Source organism: Venturia canescens, chromosome 7 (genome assembly GCF_019457755.1).
Source record: "Venturia canescens isolate UGA chromosome 7, ASM1945775v1, whole genome shotgun sequence".
Lineage (NCBI taxonomy): Eukaryota > Metazoa > Arthropoda > Insecta > Hymenoptera > Ichneumonidae > Venturia > Venturia canescens.
The window spans coordinates 9,056,286-9,072,858 of NC_057427.1; the positions used below are offsets into that span (position 1 = coordinate 9,056,286).

The 16,573-nt window shown below is 42.1% G+C and overlaps 1 protein-coding gene across 2 annotated transcripts in view; it reads right to left on the reverse strand.

Annotated features, from left to right (window-relative positions):
- Positions 1-3,109: 3,109 nt before the first annotated feature.
- The window catches only part of DIP-beta (Dpr-interacting protein beta), an 87,522-nt gene continuing 74,058 nt past the window's right edge, over positions 3,110-16,573 (reverse strand). For both annotated transcript variants that reach the window (XM_043424819.1, XM_043424818.1), the window contains exons 7-9: positions 9,182-9,301; positions 8,141-8,311; positions 3,110-5,311 (exon numbers count right to left, since the gene is read on the reverse strand). In XM_043424819.1, coding sequence (XP_043280754.1) covers positions 5,055-5,311; positions 8,141-8,311; positions 9,182-9,301 — 548 coding nt within the window. In that variant the 3' untranslated portion in view covers positions 3,110-5,054. The remainder of the gene's footprint in view (positions 5,312-8,140; positions 8,312-9,181; positions 9,302-16,573) is intronic.

Below are 16,573 nucleotides of genomic sequence, written 5' to 3' on the forward strand. Positions count from 1 at the left end.
GTGAAAATTTGGGTTAAAAGAGTCGACATTTTGTCCCACGGACTGAACAACCATTGAAGATTGAGCTTCGGAAAGCTCCCGAATTTCGAAATAAGAATCGACTCGCCTCGTCGTTCCTATCCCGCAGTTTCTCACATGAAATTTCATCACTTCACCGATTTCTTCAAGTTCGTGTTCAGCTTTAGTTTCAAGAGCAACATTCCCATTGCCGAGTCTCTCGCAACCTTTTACTCCTCGGTTCAGCATCATTTTACTCCTTCCCTCGTAACTTCTTTTCTTCAAGCTCCTTACAGCTGCGATCTTTCAGCTTTCTCCTCTGCTTTCTTTCCCCCTTTTTTCCCGGACTTGTTTGCCCCCTCGCTCAGTCCTACGACGCTTTTTTTATGGCATCTTCGACGTCCCTTCAACCGGTTCCTTCCCTCAACATCCCATATAACACCACCCAACCCACCTTTTTCCTCCTCTCGTTGTCCGACTGAGCCTTTCACCCCCCACTAACTTCCCCACGATATATCCACTCTGCCGGCTTCTCTCTGATCCGCTGGAATTCCTTTGCGAACTTTCCGATATTCATATCTGCGGGCCAGTACATCAAAAATTCCTGCCTTCCTTCCACCATCATCGTTTCCACCCCTCTTCCCGAGCTATCCTTCCACACACAACCGCCCCTTTCTTTCGCTCCTTTTTTTTCTACCTCCATATCGATACGCGTGTGTGTGTGTGTGTGTGAGCGTGAGTCTGTGTATCCACTTTTCATCCGACCTCCCGTTCCTCATACTCGTTTTCACTGGCTATAAAGGATTCGCAGCCACTTGCAATATCAACGAAAACCTTCTTCCCTACCCCGGGAACAACGCGCCCGAGACAGTATCCCGTGGCGCATATCCGTTAGATCTCGACGTATATTCGATCTTCGAGAGCATCAGAAAAGCATCTAGTCTTCGCGATATATGCATATGTGTACGCGCTCTTCCATCCTCAAACCTGCTTGTACGAGTCATTCCTCCTCAAACTCTAGACGAGTCAAACTTTTTCTTCTCTCAACCCTTTGAGTCTCGAATTTGTAGTATTCGAGGTCGATGAATCAACGAAATGAAGAGAAATAGCTGCTTTGCAGGAGGCTTCCTTTTCATACTTGCAGGTCCCAGTGAACTACATTTTCTGAGCCTCTTTCGGCTTGGTATTTCAATGAAGTATTCAGAATCGATAATGGAGTGGTTTGTAGGGTGATACTGCGACAGACGAATTTCAGTTCGATTTGAGGCAAGATGTTTGAAAAACGTGTTTGGATACTTATTGTTCGTGTGTGTTTTTAATTCGTCTTTATACATTCGCATCTGAAGTGATTTCAAATAATCAGAAAATCTCAAATTCATGCAACAACTCAGGGAATCATTTCACTGAAATCACTTAGTCCTCGTGGTGACAGTGAATACTCTCTTTGAATAACGCATCCGTTCGAAAAACCAACCGGACATGCCGCTATCAAAGTCACATCCTGGAATCCACGCTTCTGTTCAGATGTAAAAGCGATGCTTAAGCTCTCCATTCATTGACATAGGGATGCATTTGAGTATCGAAGTTATGTTGTGGTCCGAGTGTCACGTGCCCCAGGGCTCATCAACTCGGATAATCATTACAGTCATTTTCGAGGGGTACTCGCACGTTTGTAACTGAGAAACGTTCGAGCTATTTCGAAATTGATTCTCGGAATCGTGAGAGGATTTGAGAGTTATAAACACGAATGTCGGATAGAATTTTGATACTTCGATAAAATTTTGATAATATTAAAATATTTGAAACGTAATTAAACGTGAAAAATCGTGAAATAAAAATTGAATATCGATTGGCAGAATTTTATTCGGCGATTGCCATCATCAAGTTTGAATTTAAAATCATTTCCCATCCCCTGAACCTTTTGGTATTTCACTCTCTAAAATTGATTATTTTAATAAAGTTAATCGTTATGATTGCCATTGAAAATCTTTGTATGTTTATATTGGTTTGTGAGGTGGTTAATGAATGAGGAGAATTTCTGAACGTCGGACACAACTTTATTACAACTTTGTCTTCAACAACCAATTACATAACAGTCATCTGACTCGATCCATCGAAAGCAAACGGTTTTTCTTTTATATTTTTTCTCCCTTATGTCCCAACACTCCGAGTAGGCATATTTTCATTTCGCGATCACTTTCCCACATCGTTTTGCTATTTTTCCATACAATCTTTCGTTTATTTTTTCCTTTGTTTTCAAAGAATCGGGCTCGTCTCAATCAGCTTTTTTGTATTGTTTTTTTCGTTTATTACAAAGACGATTAATCGAGCGTAAGCGTTTTTCCCCGTCGGTAGATACATTTTGGCACGTTCCGTATTTTCATTGAGACGGGCCATTTATTTATTCACTGTAATTCTCATTCATTCGACACACTTTTGCATCTCTTTTTATTCGCCTATCAATGTATCAACGTTGCTTCTTCCGGTTATATTTATACACACATTGACTTTTTATTATCGAGTACGCAGTTTGGGAAACGAAAGTTGGATAATTACGTTTGTGTGTGTGTGTGTGTGTGTGTGTGTGTGTGTGTGTGTGTGTGTGTGTGTGTGTGTGTGTGTGTGTGTGTGTGTGTGTGTGTGTGTGTGTGTGTGTGTGTGTGTGTGTGTGTGTGTGTGTGTGTGTGTGTGTGTGTGTGTGTGTGTGTGTGTGCGTGCGCGTGCGCGCGTGTTTTTTTACAGTGGATATGATCGCTCCTCATTTGTTTTACAAAGTTTTTACAAAATACGAAAATTCCTACGTTGGATTAGAATTTTGACGAGGGATGAGCAACATTCGATTGAAAATATTCGATACACCTTTACGTAATGAAAAAATAATGTTTATACACGGGGAATATTGTCGTTTTGTGTGTCGGACGAAAGATAAATAAATTTGTTGCCTAATTCATCAGGATCATTCTGTAGGAATAATCTTTCGTATAAACCTTTATTTCGCACGCAGCTCGTCCCTGATATTTCTTGATTTCGACGCGATTATTCGATCCCACGAATATAGTCAGGATTGGGACACGTATTTACACTACGTACGGAATTGATCGCTGCGCCAGGGTTTGGGAACATTGTTTATATTTTTATACTTTATTGATACACGTCTCACAACAATCTTCTCCAGACTCATATATTGATCCATGAAAATATTAATTACGTCCTCGTGTGCCTCTTTCTCTCGTCGCAGGCATCGCGTTTTATCTACAGGTTTGATATCGGCTATGCAGGATATGTATAAGCTTAAGAGTTACGTACGTACTTGGGGTAGTTTCACAATTCTTCGGTATATTCTCGCATATAACACACATCGCATTCTCGATTTCCATAACGCTCAAAAGAATCATTTTGATTATCTCGAAAATTAGTATTTTTTTTTAAATCAAGAGCGCTAACCAAATCCACGCTTCGAAATATCGAATCGCCACATCGGAATTAATCATTTGTTTTTTTTTTTTAACACAACAATCATTTTTACAGTATTCTTTCGTTCGTCGTTAAATTTGGGCTAAACCAGCCAGTGTCATATTCTTCCCAGTAAATATGAAATTAAACAATAATTAATGCTGCGTTATTCGATTGTGTAAAAATAATACTTTTTTCAATTCTCTACAATCGGTCACACCCACACGAACGAGAACAATGATTATTTACAAATTACACGTACGATGCAAAAAAGGTGCCGGACCATTTTACATGATATTACAAGCGCATCAGCATGGATACTCTCGAAAAGAGAGAAAGTACTCATGTAGTAACTATATATATATTTATATAAATATATGTGTAACGGTATCGGTAACGATGAACGAAATGTTTGTGTTTACCGACCTCCGGAAATGCAGACACATACACAGGGACACACGCTCGCATTCACACAAAATGTAAAAATTGATCTGCTTGTTCGGTATAAATTTTATTCGATTCGAGCAAATATTATTTTTCACAAAATGAAATGTATTCTAATGAAAAACTCTATTTTCCTCGATCACTCGCGGGCAGTTCGTAATGGAACGAAAGTGAAAAGAAAATCATCGAAACAAGACCACTGCGACGTCTGCGTCGAAACATTTAATGAAATTTACGAGCGCTTTATTTTTTTTCATTGCAGACGATATTTATTTACAGATGCGAATTATTTTTCAAGCAATCAATTCAATCATATACTCTTTGGGATATCAGGATTGAAATTCATATGAGAAATAAAATAAAAAATCATTGTCACTCCACCCACGAGAATCGCGATTTATTCGTTAAATCGCATAATATCGTGACCGGAGCGGCGCAGTAGCAGCAGCCCCTCGAAGTGAATAATCGTCGAATCGGGGAAAACCGATATTTCAGTTTTCCGATTACGACGTATTCGTGGAGTCGCGAACGACTTGGAACGATAATGCACGTTGATGTATTATGATAATTGAATGATCACTAAATTACCACAGTTTTTTCACTTTCTCACAAAACTGCGTCTCTTGATTCGGAATATGAGTGATTGGTGTGACTCGGAACACGATTTATTCGCTCGTTATTAAATCGTCGTCCGTTTAAAGTTCGCCTTTAAAATGGGATTTAGTTTCTTTTTGTATCTCGTGCCAGTATTTCGATAAATTCACGGGCCCGGAGAATGCGGAATTCGCCAAGCGACAGAATGAGGAAGAGGAAATATTCTTTCTCGCCAGAACAATAGCGTCCGGCCAAAACCAAGAGGCTTAAACATTCGATAAAATCTTGAATCGTCAACGTCCATTTTTGTTTTTTCTTTAAATAATCGATAGATGAAACTTCACCACACTTTCAGCGTCATGAGTCAGTCGAGGGAAAAGGAAAAGTGAGAAAGACGAAAATATGACTTCTTACCTTGCCGGAAGTTGCACCGGAAGTTCGAAATTGACGCGAGTACGTTTGCAACGACGCTTCGAAGAGCAAACTCCGAAGGCGCGATTCGCACCCGCTTACAACTCAGGTGAGACAGTCCCGCGTGCAAAGACACGAGCTATCATTAAGTTAGTTTACGTATGGTACAGGGAGAGTTTGTAGCAGGCGATGAAAAGGATCCCGAGAGCGAGAGATCGAAATCTTTCCGTGTTGCTCGACGCGGCTGATGAATCTTCCGACTCCGAAGGCGTCTCTATCGTCGAACCTGTTTCTCTCAACGAGCCTTGATAAACATGGTTGAGTCTGTGGCCTCGGTGATCTCGGGCCTCGTTCGTTTCTTCGGGTTCGAGAGTGTCACCAGTTTTCTTCGAATGTTCCGGTTGCCTGATGTCTTTATTGCGAGAAAAGAGGAACATTTATTGAGGGATGACGTCAAATGAGTAATCAAATTTAAAAAATGCATGATTCGATAAAATTTTACTGCGGAATAAGAAGAAAACATGAAATTCGCTGTGTCGGGATTTCGTCGTTGCATCTAAACGTTAGCTTGCGTCGAAGCATCGAGAGCGTGAGAGTTCGATGTTGGAATAAAAGATTAGTGAGAGAGAATCGGTACTTCGCGTCGGTATCAAGTTGCGTATCGGCAATTTCGAATTTCCGTTGATTTTTTCCTCGCATCTGGTGGAAGGGCAGGGGCTCGCGTTTTCCATCGGTTGTGAGGTGCTCCTCGGCTGTTGGGCGTCGAGATGGCGTAGATAGAAGCTCGGAGGGAGGAAGGGGGGAGATAGGAATCACGAGTATTTTCACGCTCGAAGTAGCACGGGCGCTAGGCAAGAATTTCGCTTTGACGTGCGGGGGTTCCTCGCGTTTTCACGGCGCTCTCTCGCTCTCTCTCTCTCGCGTGTTTGGTAGATCCAATTTATCTTGTATCCCCGCAAAATCGGCACGTTATTGGGGCGGAGTACGGGCTGTGTGTGTCCTTCGCGTGGTGTGCTTTCTCTTTCCGTCTCTCTCTCTCTCTCTCGGTTTCTCTCTGCGTCAGAGTGACGCGGGCCGTAGTGGCTCGAGAGAAAAATCGGCAGTCCGCGACAGAAAGAGAGTGAGCGAGATAGACAAAGAGAGAGAGAGAGAGAGAGCGGGTTCGCGCGAGAGGAAGCGAGAAGCTGCATTACGTCTACGCGGGCTGTGATCCGCAGCGGGAAAAACGCCGAAAAAGGACGGCAAAAAGCGGAGGGGGAGTGGGAAGATGCGAGAGATAGTGGAATCGCGAAAGAGAGCCGCGCCGAAATGGCAGTTTAGCACTGATAACACTTGGCCGACTTTTATCGATCATGTTTGGCAACAGATGGCTTACCCAATTCCCAGGCACTAGTCCAACTTCTCGTACACACACCCTTTACACGTATCTCTCTCTCTCGCTCCCGTTCTCTCGTTTTTCCTGGTGCTCGCTCTCTCAGGCTTTTCCTATCTCGTCGACCGGCGGCCGCACGTCTCCCGATAAACGATAACTAATTCGCAACCGCTCCCGTCTCGTCCCGGAGCCTGTCCTCTATCTCTTTACCTCATACCTCCGGCTTTCGGGATATTGTTACTGTTTCAAAAGTTTTTGAAAAGTTTGACGCTACGTGTAACATCACAAAGCGGCATTTCCTCTCGGGATAGACACTCAACCCCCCTCCCGCCTCTTTCCCCGCGTATTTTTCCCTCTCGCTTTTAGTTCTCGTGGCGTCAACCACAGAACGTCGACCAATTTTCTACCTCATCCCGGATAAGCTGTCTCTTCTTCGCTTAATATCTCGTCTTTTGCGCCTCACTTTCTCCTATATTTCTCGTCTAACCTCACTCTTATTTACTTTCCTCTTTTTTTCCACTCATCACCCTCTTCAAGCCCTTTTTTCATGTATATATACGTCCACATACACGTTACGCAACGAACTCGTTCAACGTCTTCCAGAAAACCGCTTCTCCTCTTCCCTCCTTAAGATTTTCATCTTCTTTATTCCCCTTTGTCTTTGTATCTTTTTCAATGATCATCTCTCACATTCCGTCATCTATGACCGCGCAACCGCTGCAACCCTCGCTCACATCCCTTTCCGGGCAGTCTTCTTCTCTCCGTCTTTCTTCATCTTCCCTGCGAGAGCGCCCTTCTCGTCCTTTCGGGACTCAACTTCCGGCTCAAGCGGATTCAACGGTTAATCTACTCGGCTTATCTGATCGCGTGACTCTCACCGCGCACGGATCAACTTCTACTCAAACCATCGTCTCATCCCTTTCTTCCTTCTCTCCGCCCGCTCGTTCGTTCGTGCTGCTTTCTCGCACTCTTTCTATCAAACGCGCTCGCTCTTTCCACACCCCTCCCGCCTGTCCTCCGCCGACAAATTCAAACACTGAAACTACCCCTCGACTACGCGAAGCAATGGGAAAACGGGAAAGAGGGAGATAGCTAGCTCCTCTGATCTTCGCGTAATGCGAGCTACACTTATCTGTAGATTCAGAGACAAGCCGCGCGCTTGTTTACACCAGGTAATTGCTCGGGAATCAACGATACTCCCGCTCACAATCGACGAATCCCAGCTCCTCTGTCACGCACTACTCTTCGCCATGCATTTTTTTTTGCTACTCGCGTACATTGTTCTTTCCAGTGGAGTTTCCTATTAACGAATTCTGACTGTGCACGCTTTCGCTTTTAATTACTTTTCCATTGCGGGCTTGTAATACTCGCGCGATTCGCTTGCTAAATTTCAAGCGATGGTACTTCGTTGATTACGAAAGCTACATTTTTATCGAATTGTGTTATTTATTCGATTAGGTTAACAATTTGTGGAGGTTTTACAATTGCGGTGAGCTCCGAAGCCTGGTGCGATCGATTTCTGATGAGCTGCAGTCGATTTTCTGTCGAAATCTATTCGATTTACCGTTGAATCCGCGGTTATACAATAATTCGCTGTCCAATTTACCGTCAATTCAACCGAATTCGTTGTGCCATTGATCGTACAGTTATAGCAACGTAAACTGCGACGTTCGACCCATTAACAAAAATACCCAAAGTAAATCGGTAATTCGAATCGAAACATTATCAGAGGAGACAACCAACAACTTTTACCCTCGAAATAAATACACGAATTTTGAATAAAAAAGTCGACGGAAGCTCCTAAACGTTCAACCACATAAGCTTCAGATAAAAACATTTGTGGAGTTAAAAAAAAAACCATTGACTTACTGTAAAGACGTATGTTACCCTCCGCGTCTCCTATTGAATTTTTCGAGATGCACTTGTAGCCTCCAAGATCGTTTGCTTGGAGATTACGAATGATTAGTCGCATCTGAACGCTGTAGACGGAAAGTTTCTCCTCTGTCATGGAGTATTTGTGATTGTTGATTATCATCTCACCTGGATTAAGAGAAACGTTGAGAATGAACTTTCGATTGCTAACAAAAGAATAAAAACGACACTGAATGACTCATAAGTTCCAATCACAAATATTTTGCACGGAGACAACGAGGCCGAAAATTCTACAGGAAAATACTAGGAATATAGTCATCCCCTTAATTCAAAAGACTCGAGAGTCTTTTTCTCTATAAGCACAGTAAAAATGTTTTCAGTCACTTCAAATGTTTATGTGGTAAAGTATGCTCGGGCAACCCTGAAAAAAACTCTATTTATGGTAAAATGTCACGCACGTATTCGGTGTGTATTCGTGTATTTATCATAGAATTTACTATGCTGACAGTCCAAATTTGTGATTTACAATACGTTTCCACTAATCAGTAAGTGCTAGTCTGACACGATGAATAACACTTGGAAACAAAACGAAATGTAGTTCTGACGTGCATCATTTTTTTCCTTGCACATAAAGCTGTTTAGAATTAAAGGGAGGAAAAATGGTGAAATTCAATAAATACAATGCTGTTTGTAATCGGTGCATAAATATTTTTAAATACACAAAACGAAACCGTTTTTCTCCGTGTAGTTCACACGTGTAAATGGATGACGATAAATTTCCACTCGTTGAGACGAGGATTGTAAAGTTGAAAATTTCAGATTCAAAGATAATGATAAAAATTGGTGAATATTTCGACCAGACACTCCAAATGATAAACTCATTTTGTAACATCGACTATATGAGTTGTCCGGGGCATACGGAATGAATGAGTTTCGGTAACGAGACACACAGCAGGGACGAATCTTTCTCTTCGTCGCTAATAAAAGCAAGAAATAGAGGAAAAAACACATCCACCGGTCTTTCGGTGGTGACCTTACCCGTCTCCCGGGTCCAGTAGTTGATTGCTTTGGGCGAAGCTTCCACGTGACAGATCAACGTGACGTTTGTCCCCTTTGGGGCTCCTACCAGCTGGTTTGGCACTTGGATCATCGGATGAACTGAAACATGTAATCCTCTATTACACATATATGTATTTACGTATATAAATAAAAGTCTCCATATACGTAGACATATATATTTACTTTAACTTCTTCCGCAAACGAACGAGCTGTCGGATATCGTGGACAGCTATCTGCGGCCGTCCACGATGCCCCTTCCCACGGCCCATCTTTTTCGACCGTTTTACTTTCGTCCACGAGGACACAGAGACTCGTAAAAGTATATTATATCGAGAGGACGAAAAGTAGAGAGAAGAAAAAAGAACGAAAGAAAAAGAAGAAGATAAAAAAACTGTTGCTAAAGATCACGGGGAAAAAATGGGATCGAGAAAGCACTCGAAAACGACCCAAGGGGTTGATCTCCTTGGCCGGGTAACTTTCTTCCAATGCGCGCGCGTCACAAACGATCATAAGCGGCTCCCAAACAACTTAAACATAAGCTGCTTAACGTGTAGTCAACCAAAGTACTCGATGTTGAAATTTCCCCTCGCCTTTCTCTCCGTTGTCAACCTCTTTTCACCCTTTCAAATTCAATTAAATAGAAAAATATCGCGGAACAACACTCCCGAGTTTCTGCCATCAATTGAGATCTCGATGCTGGCGTGGACGAAACAAACGAACAATCGGAGTCTTTCCCCGACCCTCGTCAGGGTCTTCTGATCATATAATGATCTCTCTGTTTTCCATTTATTTATCAATATTCCGTTGTTAAATCTTTGCTTCAGTTTCTCGTGTATTTTTTTTCAGATCAGATGAAATTTCCTGTGTTTTTTTTTTAAATACCTGCGGGGGAGAGTGGGCTGAATATGGACACGGCAATAATCCTATCGATGTTTAATAAACTCATATTGTACGAGGCGTTAATTGATACACTTTCGTCGAGGTAGAACCGATTGTACAATTTCGTACATTTTGATGTAATTTTTGCCTGTAAAATGAATTAATTAAACTACAGGATAAACGATTTCAATGTTATTTAAAAAATTAATTTAATATCCTTATTCCATAAAATAATCACTAAAGCAGTTCAAACATGAGCTTACCCCAATGTTTTTTAATGATTAATTGATTCGTGAAATTTCGCAATTTGGGGTATTTCCGAACTGCTTTTTGGAGGAATTCTGGACGTTCTGCTCCTACCCCAGATCAATTGATTTTTTTCAAATTGCAGATACCTCGCAAATATACATGTGAAAGAAAACACCAATTTATGATATTGAGTGCATAAATAAAGCAGTAGACGATGTGAAAACAAAAAAGTTATTTTTCTTTTGAAAAATATGAAGATCCACCATCCGAGGATTGGATTATGCGAATAATCGAGTTAGAAATGTGGGCTCTCAAAGTTGCACGAGCGAAAGTACGAGTCGAGAATTTGTTTGCGATATGTGTAGCACTTTTTGTGTAGATTTACTCCAAGAGCCATCCGGAATTACCCCATAGAAGTTCGGGATAAATCCGAATTCACGGAGTGTTGTTTTTGCCCAATATCTAGCAATTTTTTAATCTATCAGTTAAAATTTACATTGGAAATCGTAAACAAGATATCGAAGAGTAAAATACATAGAAAATTAATTTTTTAATTTCATCATGTGTTTCGTTACTAATAAATGTCCCTGCTGCGCTCGGAATTGCCCCAATTTCGTTATCCAGCAGCCACATGTTCGTTGCCTGAAAATATTTCTGTTTATTCGCATTCTCGTGTTTCCACGTACGGAAATAAAACGATGTGGTTTGGATGAAGACCGAAATAAGTGGATGCTTTTAGTCTGAGAAGTATCTGAAGATCCAATTATCGTAACGCGGAATTGACGCCCGGAGAGCACTCCGAATCCGGTTTTTCATATCTGCCACCGATATTTTTAAACGTTACATAATCCCGCTGTAACATCCGCCGAAATCTGAATGAATGGGGTGGATTGTACGGGATCAATCGAGGGTTCGATGTTCGATGCGGCGCAGCGATTTGGCCTGCACGTATGGCGGTGAATGGTCAGTTCGAAGAAAAAAAAAAATGCTGAAAATCCATTGATCGAATCGTGTTGGTGAACACGCGGCGAGATGACGAACGGAGATTTTCAATTTCTCGCGATTCAGGCCACGATTGTCACATAACTCTAAATTCGTTGAGAAAAACTGTCGAAATTTCTATACATACACATATTATTCAGACGGTCTCTCGCTACATGTGCGCTGCGTATACAAGATTCAGGTCGTTCAGATAGAGGAGATAGACGGATATAGTATTACAACGTTGGAGCAATTAAAACTTTCTCGCCTCGGTTGTTGAGAGTAAACCGGTAGGGGTGGCGCTGCTTGCGCCTCGCAATAAATCAATCCTGATGCTTCACCGAATATATGTCCCCCCGCTTGTGGACTCCGGCACACGTTATTTGTCGCGTGTATACTCGGGGCGTATAGATCTTTGACCTTTTTTTTATCCCATTTTTTCACGTTTGTTTTCTCATTCCAATATTTTTTCCTCTTTTCGCTTTTTGTCTCTCGTATTCGCTTTTTGCCACCGCGAAGTATCTCGTCTCGCTGCATGCTTCTCCGTCACTCAGGCCCCCGTTCGATGTCGGAGAGTATATTCACAACAACTGCACCTCCACTGTGCTACTCCGTTCCGCATCCGCGTGTACGCGCACCCACGTACGCCCTCGACTCTCCTCTCTCCTCGGCAGTGTTTGAGGTAACCAATTAATCTGCGCCATTGAGTGTGCCTTCGAACTAACGCCCATTCTCTCTTTTTCTCTCCCTTTTCCCCCTGGCCCATCGAAACGCATTTCATTTGTGCCGCACTCGCTCGAGCCTTCCGCCAATAAAAAAGGGTTAATCGATGTCCATTCAAATTCGGATGCTCGAAAACTCGAATCCACCTTCGTCAGCTCGACAGGTGGAGTCCTTTTTGCCCAGTTTTTTGCCAATTTCAATTCCCTGTTAGCTCTAACTTCGAACTCATTTATGAGAACGAGATTCAGGCTTTCATCCTCAAATTCATCTCTTTCGGGACATTCAGGTTTTATGCATTAACTGTTCGCACGAGGAGGTCACACGAAAGGATATTTTAATCATTTTCCTCGAACCCCCCTGGGCTGTTTTCGGAAAGAAATAATTGACTTTTTACCTCTTCACGTAGAGTCTACAAAGTCAGTGTTTTCGTATCGGAGAAACTGTTTTCCTGCCCTTTTGGAAATAAAAGAGCACTACGAAATTCATTGAACATCGTTTGACTGAAAAATTCATTAGGGTAGTTCGACAGCCAAGTGCTGTATAAAAAATCGGGCGCAGCCTCCTTTCTGTGTGAACATTATTCGTTGTGTAATATATGTTCCAAAAATCATTCAAATTATCGTTAATGATCACTTTGAAATATATGGTTACGATATTTTACTAAAATTTTATAACTGCGATATTAGAATACTTCTTCATGCCGTATGCACGTATACGAGCAGACAAATGAACGCTCAGAAGCGCGTGAATCGTGGCAAAACCGTACACAGAGGCAACTGTCTGAGACGAGCGTAGCGTCCTAAAGTATAGTGATAATCATGGCTTGTCTCACGCGACAGCGTTGTCACGTCACGATCCTTGAAATTCTCACACTCAAATTCTCATACGATTTTTATTACAATCATTTTTATCTCAAAAACTGGACGGTAGATCACGTTTTTTTCAAATTTTTTCTTCAGAAGATACTCTAACACTGTGTTTTTTCAAAATAAAAATCGTAAGAAGCGTCCTCGAGTTATTTCGATACACATTTTTGTTTGACGATTACCATGCGTTTAGATGGAGAAACCATAGAACTTTAACGTGCAATATATAAAAAACTATATGGTAGAACTACTTTTTTTCGATTCGTTAGATTTTTCTACGCGAAATAAATTTTTTCAAAATTTCCGTAAGAGATCGGGTTTTGCTACTGAACAACCTTCAAATATGAAAAGATGCTGATTTCATTCCTCAGCAACTGTGGAGAATTTCCTCGGAAATATTCGTTGGACCTTTAGCAAAATAGAGAAATGTGTGCTGCCAATAACGAAAGTTTGAAATGATCTCTGTTCGCAAGATCTCTGGAATCTAAAATAAAACTCATCGCTCGACTAAACTAAACGAGGGGCGAGGGTACATGGGCGAGATAAAATTCTCATGCTGACTTGGAGTTTGAGAATTCGAGAAGGGAGTGCATTTTTGGGTAAGTGGAAAATCCGGGAAGAATAACGAATTCGGTGTACGGTTTAGTGGATTTTCGTGAGGCTTGTGTTGGTAAAGTTAAAAGGAAAAACATAGAGAAAGAGTGGTGTATTTGAGGAAGGAGCAGCGAGAGTCCTAGTGCGAGGGAGTAGAAGCGAATCGTTTCTCCGGAGAACTGTGAAATAAATCATTTAAATTGGGAGACGAGAAATCCGGGGCTAATAGCCTCGCGCGTTGTAACAGCGTCGCCTCGTGGTTTAGTGTGCGCGGCGGGGCTCTCCTCGAAAGCAACTCCCGCATGTTGCAGAGGAGTTGGGAAGGAGGGAGGGAGCTTAAGGTACGAGAATCGGAGGGAAAGAGAAAGCGGGAGCCACAGAAGCGGAGAGAAAGGACAAGCTGGAAAAGGTTGGGGTTTGGGTGAGAAGGAGGTTGGAAGGGGCTTGATGCGATTGCGGCATGAAATAAGCCTGCAAAGCGAAACATCGGGAGCGTAATAGGTTTCCAAGTTGGATCGTCGAGGCGCAGCCTGCTGTGGTTTCTCTAAGGGCACGAGGGAAAAGAGGGCGCGCAAGCGGTTGGGCAGAGATCGGTGCTGGACGAAGGGAATTTCGAGTCGCAGGAGCCACGGAAGAGAGGACCAGGAGAAAGCAAACGGCAGCATTAAATGGCCGCGGGGTAACGACAGTAAAACACGAGAAAGTGCGAGGAAGCACCTCCCCGAGAAGAGGAAAGCTCCGAGGATCGCGCTATTAATGCCACCGACGAAAGGACAACGAGATTCTCCACCTGTTTCTATAAGATAACGCTCATTCGCCATATCTTTCTCATCGCCTCTCTGACATTCCTCGCTCGTCTTCGCCCACGCTTCGTCGACCTCTTCCCTCGCATAACTATCCGCACAGTCGCGGTGAATCGCTCTAAAGAATATCGAACTTTCGGCCTCCTTCTATCGATACTTTGAACGTTGAATGTTACTCGAGTCTTTTATTTATTTCCTTTTGTTTGCTCGGTACGCGATCTGCCTTGAAAGAATATATTTTGTTGGTATTAATGTGCCTTAAGGGCAATCGTTAAATAGAGAGTAAGAAAAGAATAGATGAAGAATTAATGGCGGTACAACGCCGCATTTCGCATAGTTCGAACTGTGCCAACGGAACAGAAAGGGAAGACGTGTTCGAAATGTGCTATGTTCGCAATCTAAAAGGCAATGATAAAAAAGAAAATACCAAGAAAAGTGACAGTTTTGTTCGTGAATCTCAAAGAGCGAAATCGTTTAAAACAAAGTATTGTAATTCGTTTGAAATTGTATTTAAAAATAAAGAATTTCGATTTTATTATATCCGATCCTAGAACAAACGATATCAACGCCGATATTCTTGTTTCCCAGTCTCCGGCGAAGTAGTCCGCGACGAGCATCTCCGACGGGGTGACTGATTGTGAGATAGTTTGCTGACCAAGGGTTCATTAGGCAATGGGCTATAATTCATCTATAAATTCCTGTGGTATTTCGTAGTAACTTGAATTTTCATTGTCCGCTGACTCTCAATACCCGAAGGTTCTATCTAATAAGCTAGTTAAATACATTTAAAAAGTTTTTCCCGATCGCGCATCCATCGCGTTTCACCCTCTTGAAAAGGAACGAGGGTTACGTCCGTGAGCAGGCCGCGATGCTCCGAGAGTTGCGGTTACGCAACCGCAAACCTGTTGTAACGAAAACTTTTCTTTGGCTTGATTTTTTCTATAGTTCTAAAGGGGCCTCCTCGATTGGAATGAGGCGAGCAAACAAACGAAAAGTTTCGTAACTCTCGGGAAAGATGTGGGGGGGGGGGGGGTTGAAAAATTTTACGGATAGTTTTGCCCTTCGAGTATACATTCGAATACGGTTTTTCCTTCTCGAGCGACTGAAACCAGATTCGTTTATGTTTTTAACGAGTATCAATGTTTCCTCACTTCTTTTTTTCTAGTTCTTTTATCAAAGTCTTTTTCTCTCAAATACATTTGCATTTTCGAGCAACCCCTCCCCACCCTTGTTCCATATTCAGTGAATCTGCATCAACGAAAAATTGATCAGAAGCGATGAATTATTATTTTCGAAAACGACCAGACAATAGGCTCTTGCGATACCGAACACAAATCCAAGGGGTACGAGAAATAAAATATTGGAAAAAACGACTGAATGAAAAGCGTGAGTACATGGTACAAGCTCACAAAAACCGTAATGGGCCCTCTTTTTATCCTCCTCACACACTGAACAGTGAATTCCCAATGAAACGAGACACGTCAAAAATTCTCTCTGCCTCACGTCTCTGCACTGCCATTTTTTTTACTTCCTCTGCTCGAACCAGGGATGCGTTTAATGAGTTTCCATGGACCACGGCTCTGAGGCTTGCATTGAAAAAAGTGAAATAATTCACAAAGAATACAAAAAGACCTTCGCCACGTAGTCCATCGCGCTGGTGTGTGCGTACACACCAGCGCGAGGCTACAAGAGTACATTTATGCGCGAATACTTCAAAGATCAATCTTCATTGGAGGTTGGCAGGCAGAGGAGAATTACAAGAAAATTCCTGATTGGCAGCTGAAGGTACGAGGACTCGATATCCAATTAAATATTTCCTTATCTTCTAGTCCATTGTACTTTATTTCTATCGTGAAATAATTAGCCTCAATATCTTTGAGAGCACACATTTCTGTAGCGTACATTCGAAACGAGTGATTATTTCGATGGAATATTCAACCTTGTTTTATTATTTCAGTAAAAGCCTATTGGATTCAGGAATTCAGTTGATCGGAACAATCGTGCATTGTAAAAGCAAACAAATGAAATATCGACGAAGCCATTAATTTCGTTGTTCATGTGAAAATTAATGGAAGCCAAAGTTTTTTGTTTTAGATTATAAATAAATGAGAGAGGCCAGCCTGGAGGGGTGGAAAAATTCGCGAAATCACGGGGCAACGTAAAAATGTCACGTGTTCATTCTGTTACGCTATCTATCCGCTATTAGCTGTGTTATCAGTGGAATCTTTGCCGAAGAGAGTGAAAGCGCAGGGGTTTAAACTGGTCGCGTGACCAGT